Source organism: Pseudorca crassidens, chromosome 5 (assembly GCF_039906515.1).
Source record: "Pseudorca crassidens isolate mPseCra1 chromosome 5, mPseCra1.hap1, whole genome shotgun sequence".
Classification (NCBI taxonomy): domain Eukaryota; kingdom Metazoa; phylum Chordata; class Mammalia; order Artiodactyla; family Delphinidae; genus Pseudorca; species Pseudorca crassidens.
In genome coordinates this window covers 121734384-121751993 of record NC_090300.1, presented here as the reverse complement: position 1 = coordinate 121751993, position 17610 = coordinate 121734384, and the positions used below count along the sequence as shown (strand labels likewise).

The following is a 17610-nucleotide window of genomic DNA, read 5'->3' as shown; positions in this document are numbered from 1 at the left end:
AATAATTTTGATAATGCTTACTAGCTCAAAATTCAACTTACTTGTATCATAGATTTGTCAGAGTACATTAGTTCAATTGTGCGATGGATTCTAGATATGCTTTCCTGCAAATCTAAGGATAGAAGATGCCATTTAATGATTAACATCAAGTATGTTTCTACTGAGACTTATAAGGTAGGGAATAAGGGTTTTCCTACCAATATGTTAGAGGAATAAGAAAAAGTTTCTAAAACTGTTCTAAAACTTACTATTCAGGATTTGTATAAAATGAAATTTAGTTCTTTATAAAAGATATAGCACAAAGGAAAAATGAAAACAAATATGGTTTATTTTAAAAATGTGCAGAGCCAATAAAACTGAACCTTGTTCAAATTTATAAAGGAAGTTTCCAATGAAAATTAAAACTAACCCCCCCTACATATTTGTATAAAACAGGAAAAACTTTATTTTTTTCCTGTAGTTTATTCTTTTATTGCCCTAAATCAAGAATAAAGTTCTTTATCTTGATGAAGTTCCCCCTGTGTCAAAATATGTAACTTTGGAGCCAGAGGAAATTAGGGCACATAAGTTGAAAAGGGGAGCTATAACCTATACGAAAACCTTTAGAGTGAAATAAAATAACTTCACCACACATCACACACACACACATACATATATGTATATGTACAGAAGTAACTGAATAAAAATCCACTTTAATCACCAACTGAAATAAAGTTATGAGACTCCCATTACTCATTATTTCTACTTCCAGTAGAAATCTATCCTACAAAATTATTTAGAGGTAGGGATGTTTCACAGTTATATTGCCTATAATTGTTTTTTTAAAAAGTGGAGACAACCTAAATATTTGTCAATAGGGAAATGGTTAAATTATAGTATAACCACACTATACTATGAAGCTGTTAAACAGAATCAGGAAAAAAACACCAAAGACTACAAAAGAAAATTAGGAACTTTAGACTAGGGAAAGGCCTTTTACAGCTTGCGAGAAAATCCAGTAACCATAAATGAAAAGACTCCCTCCCCCAATTTAAGAAAATCTATTATTATAGAAAGAAAACAAAAGCCAACATAAAGAAAATCAAATGACAAACTGGAAAAATATTATCTGCAGCATACACTACAGGCAACAGGTTAATACCCATAACATTAAAGTTTCTATTAAGCAGTAAGAGAAAGACAAATAGTTCAATATAAAAAATGGGCAAAGGTCACCAATTTAGAGAAAAATAGAATTTCACTCATAATTAATGAAATGCAAATCAAGACACTGAAATACCATTTTCATTTCAACTATCAGACTACCACAAATTAAAAAGTGTCCAGAGCTAGGGAGAGTACTGGGAAACAGGTTCTCTCACACAAAATTATTGGGAATGTAAACTGCCTCATTGTTTTGGGAGGGAAACTTTTAAATAGTCAAAATGTTAAGTATATACACTTTGGATCAGAAATGGCATTTTTAATATACTCAACTCACAAAGTATGCTAATATGTATGCGGAAGGCCAGCTTTATTGGTAGTTAGTAACAACATAGAAACTGAATAAATTATATCATATTCATATGCTGGAATACTACGTAATAGTTTAAAAAATAATGCTAACAGCAAATATCATCAGGGATAAAAGAGAGAAAACAAATATTCCAAGGAAAATCTTTAATACCTGATGCATAGTATTATAGGTCCAAAACCTTATGACATGTCTCTCAAGTTCCTCTAACTTAAAATGGCCAGAAGTGGACTCATCATATTCCTACTTCCTCCCCCAAGGTGAGGGCCTGCTCCCCACCAGTTTGCTCATTTCCAAAGTGCATTCCATCTATGTAGTTATACATATCACTATGAACAACTAAGGGAATCATCCCTGATCCTCCCCCTCCTTCCCTCTTGTCAATGACCCACATCAAAGAATATACCAAATTCATTTCTTTCCTCCCTCAATGCTATGACCTTGGTGTCAAAAGTTCTTAGCTTTCAGCCTTCTGAATGTAATCTTATGAAAACAAACACAATCTGCCAAGTCCACTAGAAAATTATCCAACACCTAGCACAGTATTCAGGAAAAACTATGTGCTTAATTAATGTTTACTAATGATTTCAAATACAAAAAATTTCCTTATATATGAAAAATACTAAGGAAAATCTTTAGTTACTAATGCTAACTGTTAGTTACCACCACACCCTATTTACTCCCTATTAAATACAGACTGCTCTTTATTTCCATATTGTCTATAAAGCATCTAGTTGGGCATTTAAAATCTAACAAGTGATATTGTTTAGTACAAGTCCAACCTTTTGGTATAAAAAGAGTAACTCCTAGATGTTTTTTTCATAGATCAATAAAATTAGGATAAAATTAGGGAGCAATAATAGGTTATTATATTTTGACATGCAAGAAAAATTATGATAAAACTACCATAAAATATTAATATCACTTCATTTTAAGAAAAAGGAGATTTTAACAACAGTAAAGTAGGATAAAAGTAAAGGAGATAATTTCAGAATAAAGGAGAGTTCCTTCCAAGCATGGACAGATGGCAACTTAACACTAACACACACACACACCACAGAGCACTGTCCTTATTTTTTTGATTTTACTACATGCCAGTTAAAACTCGTTATAGACTGGCACTGAGCTAATAGATCATATTTGGAAACCTACTAGAGAAGACTGAATATTAAAATTCACATTTCTAATTCTTCAACCTAAAGAAAATATTGTATCATTTGAACTCATTGCACAAACATCACGGGAGGTACATAACTGATTAAGTACAAAATCTGATGCTGTATGATGTTTCACCAATGGAGTACCTGTGAATACCTGTTTGATATAAATTTAGAGCACTAAACCAGAAAATCAGACCATCTGTTAGGTCATTAATTAGCTAAGTAATACAGGGAAAATCTTTTGGTCTCTCTAAACCTGATATTAAGATCATAAAAAAGGAAGCCAAACTAGTTTATCTTACAGAAAACACTTTGTAGGGGAAAAAAACCTTTATTAATATTTACACATGAAACCCATAATCCATAGGTGACTTCCCTTCTCAATTCTAACATTAATCATGTCCATCTGAGGTAGAGTAGCTATGAGAAACTTCTTACCTCTGGTGTCATTTTCTATTTCTGTCCTCCAGCGATGTAAACAGCTTTCTAGCACAGAGAGTTCCTCTTCTGTTATGTGCCTTGGTGCTGGATGCATGGGCAAATCTGGAGGTATCCGAGACTGAGTGAATGGTTTGTGTATTACTGATCTCGACGAAATGGCAACTATTGATGCGGGTGATGTGCTTGGCAGTTCTGAAGAAGGAGCTCCCTGCTGGTCTGTTGTGCTGTATTTTTAAAGTACAGAATATTCATTATTAAACTTTTCAAGTTGAAGCTCTGGACAATGATTATGTGCCAAACAAACAGCATTAAATTGGCTTATAATTTCAAAAAGAAAAAGTTTTCTTAAAAAAAACCCCAGAAATATGTGGATTAATCTAATAACCTAATGAGATTCTTAATATATGGAACTACATTACTATAAAATTGGGGCTTTATAGTAGAAATGGCTTAATCATATTTATTTATACAAATCTTACATATACCAGAATTATAAAACCTTCCCTTGCTAATACTTAGCAGCTCACATTACAGAAAATTTTCTAATTTAACAGTAGTATTTTCATGGATGAAAGGTTGATACATATAACATACAACCTGAAGTATAATTCTGAATGGAAAAAAGTATGATGAAAATTTCAATCCACAACCACAAAATCCATTGAAACAATGAAATAAGAAAGCCCCCAGAAGCATACAACCTTCTAAGTGAATGTCATCTTTTTAGAGTTCACTAAAATAAATCACAACATGCATTTTATAAAACCGTCTTTAAAGGCATCAATTATGTTATTACGTAATACAGTAACACAGCTGTCTCTTCTATCAAGAAAACTTTTTACCTTGGTAATGTCTGTGATGGTACAGAACCACTAGATGGGGAACTAGCATCAATATCATCAACAGGAGAAGTGCAAACAGGTTTACTTGAGGCAAATTCCAACGCATACTGCAGAACGTCCACCAAGGGGAATCGTTTGGGACCCGAACCATAGCTTAAATACCTGTTAACCATAAAATGTATGAATGCTTTCATTTGTGTATAAAGCACATTTGTTTTTTTTTTCCAATAATTGTTATAAAACATAATAAAAACACTTCAATAAATATTCCTCAACAATGAAATTAATTTTGCTTTCAAATGAAGATGGTAAAACTAAATATACACTCAAGAAATAAATTAAATGTTCTCCAAAGGAACACAAAACCAAAGCTGATTAAGACTGAATGTGTATATACACTGTTATAAATTTTAGATGCTGCTCTAAGTTGTAACCCAACAGTAAAATGAAAACTGACATTTCCATCTCCTGAGACTTTTATTTTTAGATCTGTTATCTGGTCTCAAGATGGTGACTAACATTATCCTCCCACCGTTTATGTCTGACTATTTTTCAATATGATTACTGATACCTTTTAAGAATTAAAACTATTGAAAAATAACATATTATTTTGTATTAAAAGTTTTAGGCTATTAACTTTCAAATTAATACTAAAACAAGGGAATACAGATTAGATCAGAGGTTGCAAACTGGGATCTTTCAGACCACATTTCAGCCTGTAGACTTTTGTCTCAACTACAGAATATTTCATACTCTAGATTCTGGCTTCTTCTGGAAACAATGCGAAGCTACAGACAATAGGAAGATGATGTTCACGCGTGGCACCGCCTACTAGTGCGGATAGCAGCCACCCTCTCTCTCCACAGGGATGTGCTCTCTGACTCCCTTTGCCCACCAGCTCACGCTTGACTTGCTTCCCTTCTTTATAAAGCCTCCATGAGCCTCTCGTAGGCATCTGAGTTTGTATCTTCTGTGTTAAGGAGAAACACTCAGTTACCTGTTAGTTTTAAGGGAAATCTCAAGAGTAATATTTAGTCTCAGACAAGAAGAAATCTCAATCATAGATTAGTTTAACTTTACATCTATTTTTAGTACCATGTGTATTACCTCTTTATGGTAGGAATATTTAATTTTAAACAATAAAATCATCTTCTAATGCCAACTATGAATTATTTTAGTCTCTAACGAAACTCAAGCCTAAACTATTCAAGAAAAATATCAATCCAGAATGATTATTTACTCCTAGAATCACAAATCATTCAAAGCAAATTTTAAATTAAAGCTCTAGACAGTCACTAAAAATATGACTTCCTATAGTTAGCTCATAATTTCACTGAAGTTTCAATACCTTTCAAGTCTCTGTTGTAATACTGTGAGGTAATCTTTTAGTCTCTTGATCTCTTCCCTCTTAATTCTTGTTATTTCTCTGTTTCTATGCATGTATCTTATCAGGAAAAAGAAATACAGCAATTATCAGTATTTGCAAATACAGAAGTAGACACAATATTAAGTCTAGCCATCACCACAGAAGATCAACTCATCCAAAATTTTATAATAAAACATCATACAGACAATACAAATTAGTATTTTTCCTTATAACATTATTCCCAGTAACTATCCTTTTCTAAATAAAAAGGGAACTCCATTTTCCTTGACAAATAGTATTAGATACGTTACACAAAAAGTAAAAATTATTTTAAGGAAATTAAGTAAAATTTTCTCTAAGCACAATAAGTCTTCACTGGATACTGAACTGTTTCAAAACTAAGTCATGCTGTATACCAAACCATACCTGTCCAGATATAAAACTTGAGGAAATTCCAATTTGTTGTGAATTTTTTCTGGTCTTCCCAATGCCTGATTAAATTCAAATCTTGACAATTCAAACGTTAACACAGGTGGTAGTTCAGTAAACCAATGCTGAAAGAAAACAGTAACAAAACCCCTTAATATCACCTTTCTGTTTTCTCCATTGCAATTTTAGGCACAGGATGTTAGTTAGCAGTGGCATTTTTATATGCATCATAATAATGCTAACATGACAAATAATTGATTGGGTATGCAATTTAGTTAAAACTCAACTTCCTCCTAAAAGTTTTTCACACCTTTTGAAAATTCCAATGGGGTAACACACAACCAGGAAAGAGAAAAACCTTCTAATGACTCTCCTTCTTCAATGATTAATTCTTTACATTAGAGTTTCTAACCCAAAGAGAAAGACACTGAATAAAAGTATGGCTTAGTATCTCAAGTTTTCTGGCTTCTTCAATATTATGTCACAATTACTACCAGGAATGGCACATATACTTAATACAATCAACCACACGGTCAAAAACCTGTGACAAAGTAACATGTAAGAGGTAGTACACTAAAGAAAAAAAAATTTTATAGCATAAATGATCACAATTCTCATGCTAAAACTAGAAACTGATACTTTCCTGTTTTAAATTTAATGTTCCCACTGGAATTTTGACAAATTTGAGAAAAAGATTTATCACTAGGAAACAGAGTTTATACTGATGATAACTACATTTAATATTTTAAAAAATGACTAGTGCTTAAAGAATTGAATGCCTCACTGCTATGAGGCACTTCCTCCACACACTTTGGCAACTGTTCAATTAAGCGTGAAATGCAACAAAACTTCAATAAACAGATTCAAGCTTTACATAAACCTTATTTATTTAAAGAGAAAGAAAAAGGAAAAAACTTGTGAATTAACAAATACAGAAGTATAAATTAATGTAACAAGTATTTCTGAAGTGCTTATTTTAAGCCATGCAATGTACTTCTGTAAAAAGAAACTTGCATACTATATTGTGTATGGTATTTTCAAGTGCTACAAAATGTCACCACATAAATGTCAATAAGCTAAGAGTATGCTAATTTAAATTCAAACATTCAAGAAAAAGAAAAGCAGAAACTGCACATGTGGCAAACTGAATATGATCTTGAAAGTTGCTACTTTTCTGTAAATAAAATCAATAAAAATAAATGGTTATTAAAAACTATTTCTCCCTCCCAAAATGCTAATGATTACCTGAATTGAGATTTCCTGAGTTGGATTTGGTTTACCTTTTACTAAAAGTTGAAGTTTAAGGAATTTGCTTTATGGATATTACCTGAAACTGACTAGGGAAAGTTATGGAAGATCTAATATTAGAAACATCTCTTAAGTTTTAAAATTTCTTGAGCAAAGTTTGCTTATTTGCTTTGTTCTCCCATGGCACTGGAAAGAATTTTTTTTAGTTAAGCTTTAATCCACACCTAAAATTACTATTAAGAATTAAAATATACCCCACACATATCACAAGGAAAACGTCTGATGCCTTAGGATGATATTCTCTATTCCATTCTATAATACTCAAACAAGTAGATTTCAAGTACTATTACCTTCATTTTTTTGCAATGCTTTAAATGTTACTATTTAAAATTAAATCTAAGTATTAACTTTAAATAGTTAACATACTTTAATTCACGGGAACCTACAATGGCCAGCAGAAATGAAATGACCCAAATTGGTGGTATGCTTCTCTGTAAACCATAAATAGTCCAGGAAATAGGTTCCATATCTTATGAAAGAATGTTCATAATATATTATGTAATATGTCTCTGTATGGATCTGTTTCCTCCAACAGCAGTGACAGTTCTTTCCTACTACAGGAGTGGAAGGATTTCACTTTTTCATTATCATGCTGATCAGGACGAGAGATAGCCACACCATTCCCTAAATTCATTTACAAAAATACTATGGGTATGTCTAGCTCTGTGATTTTTAGATCATAAGTACAGCAGTACATAAGTAGAATTTCAAATAATATAAACCAATGAGACTTTTTTCTTTCAAAATATTTTTCCATTCAGTAAAACTCTATACTTTATCCCTAATCTAACCAGTAGGCCATGCTGTGAGACACAGGTCATTAAAGGTAAAAATGATGCTTATATTCTCCATATCTCAAAACACATATCATTTGATTACTATTATTATTACTACATTATAAAATGAACTGACAGGGGTAATAGATTTCTGCAGTTAATGAAAAAAGAACTTAGACAATCAGCAATGGCAACAGCAGTACTCCTGAATTTACTGTAAATATAAATCTGACCTGTTAAAATATCTTCTAGAGAGAATGTGGCCATTTTTATGAGTAAATAGCTGATTTTTCTATTAATATGTTTTAACTACCTTGCTTTTGGAAGATTACATGAATATGGGGGGTGGGGGGGGAGGAACAAGAAAAAACAGACCTATCATTGCAAATTCCCCACAGAACACCAAACAAAGCTAGGATATAAACTAAGCACGAGAAGAGAAAACTTGCAATTCCAATTCAAAAATTAGTTTCAGTCATTTAATTGCCTTCACTCCTTTGCCCTATATATTTCCTATATAATATCTCCATATATCTAATATAGTATACATAGGTATTATTTCTATAACTTAGTTTTTTAATTAAAGCTCTGTAAAATTTCTCTCAGCACTTTGATTATAACTTGGTACAACTTTGTGAAGGGAAATTTGGCAGTACTTACATTTTTAAATGAGTATGCCCTGTGACCTAAAGATTCCACTTCTAACTATCCTTCATTCCTAAGTGCTCAAGGGTATTTACAGGAAGACATTCTTTGAAATAATTCTTTGTCCAACTACTGTCTCACAGAAGAATTACAACAATTTAATTTTATAAATACGGGCTACAGTGATACTATGCAGGTTCTAAATAGAATGATGTAAAGCTATATACTGACATGGAAGGATGCTCACAATATACTGCTAAGTAAAAAAATGCAAGTCTCAGGACAGTATGAACAGACAAATACAATATTTATATGTGCATAGCAATCGTCTAAAAGGATGTACATCATACTATTAGTAGTGAATACCCACACCAGAAGTGAGGTGTTTACTCTTTGAAATTCTTTCTCTCCAACAGGCAATCAAAAAATAGCTCCAGGTTTCTTGGAGAGTATAACTCATTTACAATTGGCACACCATTTAATTAAAATTTATGATTTAGAAAAATATCTTACATATAATCATTTTTAATTTATTCAGTTGCCTCTTGGTAGTCATTACAGAAATGTAAACTCTTACAGCCCACTGGATGTTTTAACATAAGCAATTCTAGAGACTAGAGATCTTCCTATATTAGTTGGCCCCAGCTATTTCAGAAAAAAAAAAAAAAAAACAGATGTTTTCTGTATCAAAGTAAAATCAATAATTTTTATTAAATAATAGTGTAAGAGATAAAAGGTATTAACATCGGGGATTATGCCAATTTTGTTTAGAAACAAGCCTAAAATGCTACTCATTGGTCTTTATAGAGAAACAAAATAGCTTTTCTGAAGCACATAATAAGACTATAATTTAAGGGTGCTACTAAACACTTTTAAGATATTCTGCTCTAGTCGGTGAGAGTCACTTAAACCAGGCTGAATTATTATTGAAACTACTGTGTTCAGCAAATCTAGGCAACTGGTACTAGGAATCACAGGTAATCAAATTTGCTGTTATTGAGACTGCTTAGAAACTGAATTCAGAGATGACAACAAACCACTGTCTATCTTAGGTTAGATGGGAAAACCTAGGCAGAAATTATATATTGTGGTATAGGGCATTCAGAGTATGAAGCCAAAGACAGAGGACAAACTAGATTTTTTAAAAAATAAATAATGACAATCAGAGTCAATGTAAGAAAAACATTTTTAAAAGCTAGGAATATGTGAGAAAGATTATTTACCAATTATTAAATTATTTACCAATAAACCATAGTGTGTTTCATTTATAAGCTACTTTGACAATGTGAGGAAAATGCCATCCCTTTTTTCCCTGCCCAAACCCATCATTCTTTTGTTTAATAGGAAACAGATTGCACTTCATGGGGCTCTGCAAACCTGTTCCATTTTGGGATCCTTGGAAAGTTCCAATCTTTACAGATTTGTTTCCCAATCAATAAAATAGATATGCTTAATTTAAGTATTCTTAATTAAAGGTCTATATCAGAGTCATCTGTGGAGCTCTGGTGGCCATATACCATACCCCTACCCTAGATTCTGATTTCGATAGCTTTGAAGTGAGGTGTAGATATCTGTTGAGAATCACTGAAATAGATGCTCTATGATGTAGAGAGAAAAACTATTTCAAATATTTTCTCTCTCTCAAAAAAACAGCCAAAACATAGTAAATATTATTTATTTCCTTTTTTGTTTGAGTGAGGGAAGAAAAGGAAATGAGGATGGCGATAGAATTATATCTGTTTAAAAAAGCATACAACTCAAATAAAAGCAATTTATTCTGAAAAATACAAGAACCTAGTCCCTTTTTCGATAAACAGAGATGCCATCACTTAATATTTATTAAGTACCTATTCAGAATAAAGACCTTGGCAACTTTTTTAATATGACTGAGACATTTCATTCATTCAGTCAATATGTATTATGTAATTTTATCTGCAGTCACCACACTGCCCTACGGATACAGTAGTGAATGGCACAGATGAAGACCCCCACCCTCATGCACGGAGTTTACATCTAGACAGCTATCAGCAATTGCTTAATGATGACTGATTTTGGCGCACATAATCTGTCCTTTATCGTTTACTCTATTATTCTAGAAGAATATATGGATGGAAGGATATACAGATGGAGCTAGAGAGATGAATTGAGAGATGGAGATAGGTTATTAGACAGAGACCAGTGGAGACAGATAAATAGGTTTGTAATATATTTTTTTAATTCTTTCTTTCTTGAGAAAGCAAGTTTTTTCATCTGCTCTTCAGGCAATCACACAGTAATTTTACAAGAAAAGGAGTGTGGTGTTGCCTACTTGGGTGTGGACATATTCCAACAATATTTGAGGTAAGTAACATATGTCTATATAAAATTCCACTCTAACATCAGTGTTTTTCTTCCTTACTTCCAGGACTAGCATGCTGTAATGGCCAGCACCATGACTGAAAAGTCTTAAAAGACTGAACAGTGTCCTAAAGGAGGATTTTAACATCAAATTTTGAGAAAAATTTTAAATGAAAATTTAACTTAGATTATAGAGTATATTGACTCTGCAGGTTTCCCAAATATGCATAAATTATCATAATTAAATCCAAATACATTTTCTGAGTATTCTCTCAATTATTAGTAGCTATATCCTTAGAGCTTTAAATTGCACTTCACAACATTTTAAGAAAGACCTGAAGGAAAGGGGAATAAAGATGCTAAACTCACCTCTTGGCCGGACTTTCCTGAATTTTCCGAATGTAAAGACTCAATTTCTCCTTCAATCATGGCAGCTTCTAGGCACTCATGTAGATCTTTGAATCCATTGACCTGAAGTGGGTACTGACCAAACATTTCAGTATTTTCAAATTTTTTACCTATAAGAGGGGGGAAATTAATATTCCTCAATATGGCCTTTTAGCTACTAAAAGTAAATAGATGTATACAGTAATTATCTCCTGAACCTGAAAACTATAACTGTTTATGCTCCAGATAGTAGTAGTTGGTATAATTTTCCTATTGGTTTGTACCTGTACATATGTATATTCACATCCAGCTATGCTATAGATATTACACACCCCTATGTGTGTATGTAATTATATACATGCATATGTAAGTACATATTATGTATATATGTATATAAACATACATATATATATATATATGTATATATATATGTTTATTCTTTAAAAAAGTACCTTCTAAGGGTAAGAGAGTGTGCTAACATTGAGAATATATATAGCAGTGCACAAAAGAGATATGGTCTCTGAGCCGAGGAAACTCCTATCCTCTTCTGGAAAAAGACATTATACACATTAATTGTATATATAATTATGAACAAACAATTGTTTATAATTACAGATATTATAAAAGGGGTGGTGAGACAGAGTGCTGTGAGAAGGTATAAAAACGGGGAACAAACCTAGTCTTTAGGGCTGGAGGGTGAAGCAGGGAAAACTTCCATAGCAAAATGACATTTATGCTGAGACTGTAAAGGTGAATGGGAGTTGGCCAGGCCAGAACGTCGGGGAGCCAGAGTATTCTTGGCCAAGCAACAGCACACGCAAAGACTTTCAGGCTGCAAAGAACTTGGCATGTTTTAACGAATTAAGGGAAGGAAAGTATAGCTTAAGGGAGCAAGACGGAGATGACAATGAAGAGTTAGGTGAGGGATCAAAATCAAATTCTTAACGAAGTCTAGTAGCCCTTGTTGAGAATTTTTTTCCAGTATATTCTGAATATAATGGAAAGTTACTGAATAATTAAATCTAGGAATAAGAGGCTCAGATTTATATCTCTGAAACATCCTTATGGTTTCTGTGTTAAGTGAGTGATAGACTGTCAGGAGACTATTATAGAATCTATCTAAAAATAAAGGTAGCATTGAATAGGGTGTTAGTAAAAGTGTATAAAAACAGATGAAATGACATACACACATTTATAAATATACACAAAAGGGAGCACCGATAGGACTTGACTGAATGGCTCATAGGCAGGATGGGGAACAGAAGAGAAAGCAAGGTATCAAGAATGATACTCAGATTTTTAGCATGGACAACTGAATTGATTTTTATGTACTGAAAGGGGCACCAGTGAAGGAAGAGTAGAGGATTTTTTTTTTTTTTTACTTTTGTTTTAAGGCAGCAGGGAAAATCATTGGTTTCGAATGGCCCATAAGATTTCAAGTTGAAAAGAGGTGGACATACATAAGTCTGTAACTAAGACTGGTGTGAAGCTATAAATTGGAGAACTGCTAGCTTATTGATAGCAGGAAATAAGGAAGTGAACGAGACTGCCCAAGGAATTATCTGACAGGAAGAGGAAGAGGACCTAAGCTGATTCCCAAGGATCTCCTACCTTTAGATACAGGAAGAACTATAAATATAACTCATAAGAAGTACCCATAGAGGCATGAGAAAGCCAAGATAATATGGTGTGATAGAAGCCAGAGAAGTGTTTTTAAGGAAAGAGTGGGGAAGAGGGGGAGAAGGAGAGAGTGGAGTCAACAGCATTAATAGTTGATAAGAATTCAATAAGAACTGAGAGGGATTCGATGGACCAACACACATGTAAGAAATCAATAACCTTAAAAAGCCCCTTTGAGAAGAGGTCTGGGGACAGAAAATGAAAGTGGGACAGGTAGAATAATTGGAGAGATAGCAGGTGAAAACAAACTCCTCACTTTAAAGGAGCTTATTTCTGAATAAGACTGACTGAAAAAGAGCATGTGAAGGGAGATTTTTTTTAATTTTAAAGATGTGAAACACCAGAGCATGTCTAAATATTGACGAGAAAGACACAGTGAAAGGAAGAAGCTAAAGATACAGAAAAAAAGCAAGATAATGGACAGAATAAGGCCTGAGTGAAAACATGAAAGGATGAGATTCTGAGCACATGTAATGAATAGCCATTGATATTAGACTAAATAATTCCTCTATTACCTGGAGGGACAAATAAAAGAATGTGGTAGAGGTTGGAATGGATCCAAGTTGGGAAGCCTGAAGCTCATATATATGAGGAACTCACTTTTAAGAACTATGATAAAAAAGTTATAAGTAAAAAATTAGATTCAGAGCCTTAGCGAGGACCCATAGTTAGGCTTCATTAACTTCATGGTAAATCCATGAAATTTGAGTTAAGATCTTTCTCAGAAAATGAAGACACAAAGAAATTAGATTAGAGGTAGAAAAACTGGAAATAGTTATTGCAGAAAATGGGAAAGAAGACAGTGATTAAACAAAACAAAGATGACTGCCAGGTAGGATTACAGGCTTGGGACGAGTAAAGCTTAGAGTCACTACAACTTTATGATCCATTACAGTTAGCTCATTTGCGTGACTTTCTCCTAGCAATGGTCAGCTTCTCAGTACATGCAGAGAGAAGAGGAATAATAGTTCCATGAGGGTCAGAGACTAGCCAGAGAGGTGGTGCCAGAAGGGAATGAGGGGAAAGAGTTTTAGAAATGTATAAGGATGATCATAATGGACAAGGAAGGAAGTAAAGCAAAGACTGAGAAGAACAGAATGGAGGGGTCAATGGCCTAGAAATTCTAGAAGAGTTGAAGAAGTTTTGCAATAGAGTACTTTAGTAAACAAACTGAAAATCACCCCTAATTGAGAGTCACTAGTCTAAAAAAAGGCATTAAGAAGATATATGTAAAAATAATAAAGTGTTCTAAAATAAATTGTTAACAAAGCAAACACATAGTTCACTTGGAAATGTATTAAAAGCACATTTATGCAGCACAGTAGCCTTTAAACAACTCACCAAAACCAAGTACAAAGACTTCACTGACTGAGAAATTTTAATAATCACTTTTAAGAATCCAGATAATATAGGTAGAAGTGCTCATGAGAAGTATTACAAATAGTGCCCAGTCACAACCTGATTAGAGCTCCTCTTCTGCTATATACAGTGTTCTACTTCAGATAAAAACTGGTATGATAGTGTGGACATCCCAAATTGGAATACAATGCACTATATAAAATATTCCACTATTTATATAATGAATATTTAGCATTTGAGGCAAACAAAATGTACTAACACCTCAATATAACCTTTAGGATGTCTGATTAAATCCTGAGTTAGTGTCTCCCTTTTTCCAAATCTCAAATATAAAACTACATTCAAACAAAACTTCATGGGACTCCATCACTTAAGATCCTGAAGAAAAATTAATTTCCCAAATTTTATACTCTGGGTGATTTGGGTGAACTTTCAAAAGTTGATGTATAGGGTCATTTGGGAATAACAATTTTTCAAAAATGTATGCTTTGGGACTTAGTAATATTATTACTTGAAGTATATATTATGAGTCAGTTCCCTGCCCTTGTTAGGAAAACCAAAGAGTAACTGGTGAGGCCTGGATTTTACATAACAGGAATAGTATCACTCAACTGATTTTTCAGTAGACAGAGTACAACTCTTTCTTGAAAACTATATTCTGAAGAATTTTATAATCACCCCCAAAATGGAAACCCTGCAATACCCTGACTATGCTAAATTGCTAAGTACAGCTTTCAACATGCATAGACTTGAAACCCTCAAAAACAGTGACCATCATACATCATACCAAGCCCAGTATTAAACTCCAATATTATTTTTAAAAGATCCACCAATTGCCCCATTAATCCCTGTATCCTAACAATTCACAGTATCACAGAACCTGTCCCAGGCAAAGAACATCAGGACAACATTAACTAAGTACCAAGTAGCATATGACAATATACTCTGTACTTTCCTTTACAGGCACTCAATTCTTTGCTTTTTATATAAATGATTAGCAGTAGCAATGCAGCAGAAACTACTAGACAGAGAAAGTCAAATTAAAATTAAAAACCATTCCACAAATAAAGTCACTATCATGACAAAGGAGCTAAAAGCTAATAATATCTCAATTGTAATAAAAAAGTAAACATGTGTAACTATACCTTCAAGCACTCCCACGGCTAGGAATCTTCCATAGAACAACTCTACCATGGGGTTCTTTGGCTTCTCTTCATCCCTAAAAATAACATTAAAAATATAAATGTGGTTATAATTCTTAATTTTTAGAACTGTAAATAATAGAGAAAACATTAAAAGAACAATAATATATGACAAGACAATAACATTTATGTGGTTATCATGTGTTTGGCGCTGCGACTTAGTGTTGGGCCAAGGTACTTAAATTTATTTTCCGTTTCTTCACCTGTCAGCTGAGGATAGTAATAGTAATGGAACTCACAAGGTTGTTGTAAGGGTTAAAATGAATTACTATGTGGGACCTCTTATAAGAAGACCTAAGTAGAGTCTGTATTCAGGAAGTGCCTGATCCTTCCATTATCATTTCGACCTTGAACTTTCAGTCTGTACAATACATGCTTATCTGGACTTGCTGGGAAGGAGGGAAAGCCATTTTTAATCAAAATAAATTTCTATAAAATTTCAATAAGTCATTTCCCACATTTACCCAGAAGAATGAACAATAGCCATCAGCAGTGAAGGAGAAAAACACCAGCTTCAACCCAGGTAGCTAAAGAGAAACTCCATAAAGTTTCATGTTGCTGGTAAAATTAGTCATCTGTGAATTTTCCAAATTCTTTAACATATAAATTTGTTGTTTTTCTTTTTTGCTTGAAGCAAATAGAAACTGACAATTTTAAACTTTTTTTTAATGCTTTGTACCATGTGGTCTAAAAACACAAAGTTTATTTTGGCCTTGCTATATAAAAGTATGTTGTGTCCACAACTGCAGAGAGACTTTTTCTTCATAAATTTTGTGTTTAAATTAGTAAAACTGATTTATTTTAAAAAAGAGAGAAGGACACTATCTGTCTCTTGATATATGTGTTACATTCACCCTCATTTAAACCATAAAATAATTGGTGGGAAGTACTTCACTTAATCTCTGGAACAATCCTATGAGGTAGTGTGGTGGTCATCAGTGCTATTCAAAGAGATTTCTGTCCCTCTACTTTTAGGTACATAGTAAGAAGCACTTTCCCATTTACTTTTTATTGAAATTTGAAAAAAATCTGAACTGTGATAAAATACACACAATATAAAATTTACCATCTTAACCATTTTTAAGTTTACAGTTTGGCAGTGTTAAGTATATTCACACTGTTGTACAACCAACTTCCAGAACTATTTTTCATCTTGAGAAACTGATTAAACAACTCCACATTCCTCCCTCCCACCAGGCCCTGGAAACCACCATCCTAACTTTCTGTTTCTTTGAGTTTGACAACTATTAACACATCATATAAGTGACATACAGTGTTTGTCTTTTTGTGACTGGCTAATTTCACTTCGCATCATGTCTTCAAGGTTCATCCATGTTGTAGGATGTATCAGAGTTTCCTTACTTGTTAAGGATATTCCATTGTATGTGTATAACACATTTGTATTTCCATTCATCCATGGACACATCAGTTGCTTTTACCCTGCTATCAATTCTTTTGGATATAAATTCAGCAGTAGAATTGCTGGATCATGTGGTTAATTCTTGTTTTTTTCATCTTTATAGATACAATTGACCAACAAAACTGTAAGGTATTTAAAGTACAATGTGAAGATCTGACATATGTATACACTGTGAAAGGATTCCCTCCATCAAATAATTATATTAGTATTATTTTTTTGAGGAACCACCATGTTTTCCACAGCAGCTGCACCGTTTTACATTCCCATCAACAGTGCACAAAAGTTTCAATTTTTTCACATCTTCATCAACACATGTTATTTTCTGTTTTGTTTTGGTTTTGGTTTGGTGAGGGTTTTTTTGGTTTTTGTTTTTTGATAGCAGCCATCCTAATGGGTATGAGGTGTTCCCATTAACTTTGAAGTTAAGTAAACCACATGACTTGCTCTGCACAACAAAATGTGAGTGGAAGTAATGTGTGCCATTTCTGGGCTGTAACTTTGAGAGCCAATATACTTTCCACTGATGTGGTGATCCCAGAATCCTGTGATGAGATGAAGCCTCTGTCAGTGTAAGGCCCTGTCAATGGATGTGCAGAGCCCATTGCTCACACTCATTGGGCATAGCTAAGGCTATGACATAAACCTCTGAAGTTTGGGGGATGTTGCCACAGGATTATCTAGCCCACCCTAAATGGCAGCAGGTGGCACTCTTACCTCTATTGCACTGGTAATAAAACTGTAGACT

General features: G+C 33.4%; 1 protein-coding gene across 2 annotated transcripts in view; it reads right to left on the bottom strand.

The window, feature by feature from the left end:
- Positions 1-17610, bottom strand: part of USP25 (ubiquitin specific peptidase 25) — a 138968-nt gene that overhangs the window by 45607 nt on the left and 75751 nt on the right. For both annotated transcript variants that reach the window (XM_067739229.1, XM_067739230.1), the window contains exons 9-15: positions 15389-15462; positions 11187-11335; positions 5749-5876; positions 5305-5400; positions 3957-4118; positions 3112-3338; positions 42-112 (exon numbers count right to left, since the gene is read on the bottom strand). In XM_067739229.1, the coding sequence (XP_067595330.1) occupies positions 42-112; positions 3112-3338; positions 3957-4118; positions 5305-5400; positions 5749-5876; positions 11187-11335; positions 15389-15462 (907 nt within the window). The remainder of the gene's footprint in view (positions 1-41; positions 113-3111; positions 3339-3956; positions 4119-5304; positions 5401-5748; positions 5877-11186; positions 11336-15388; positions 15463-17610) is intronic.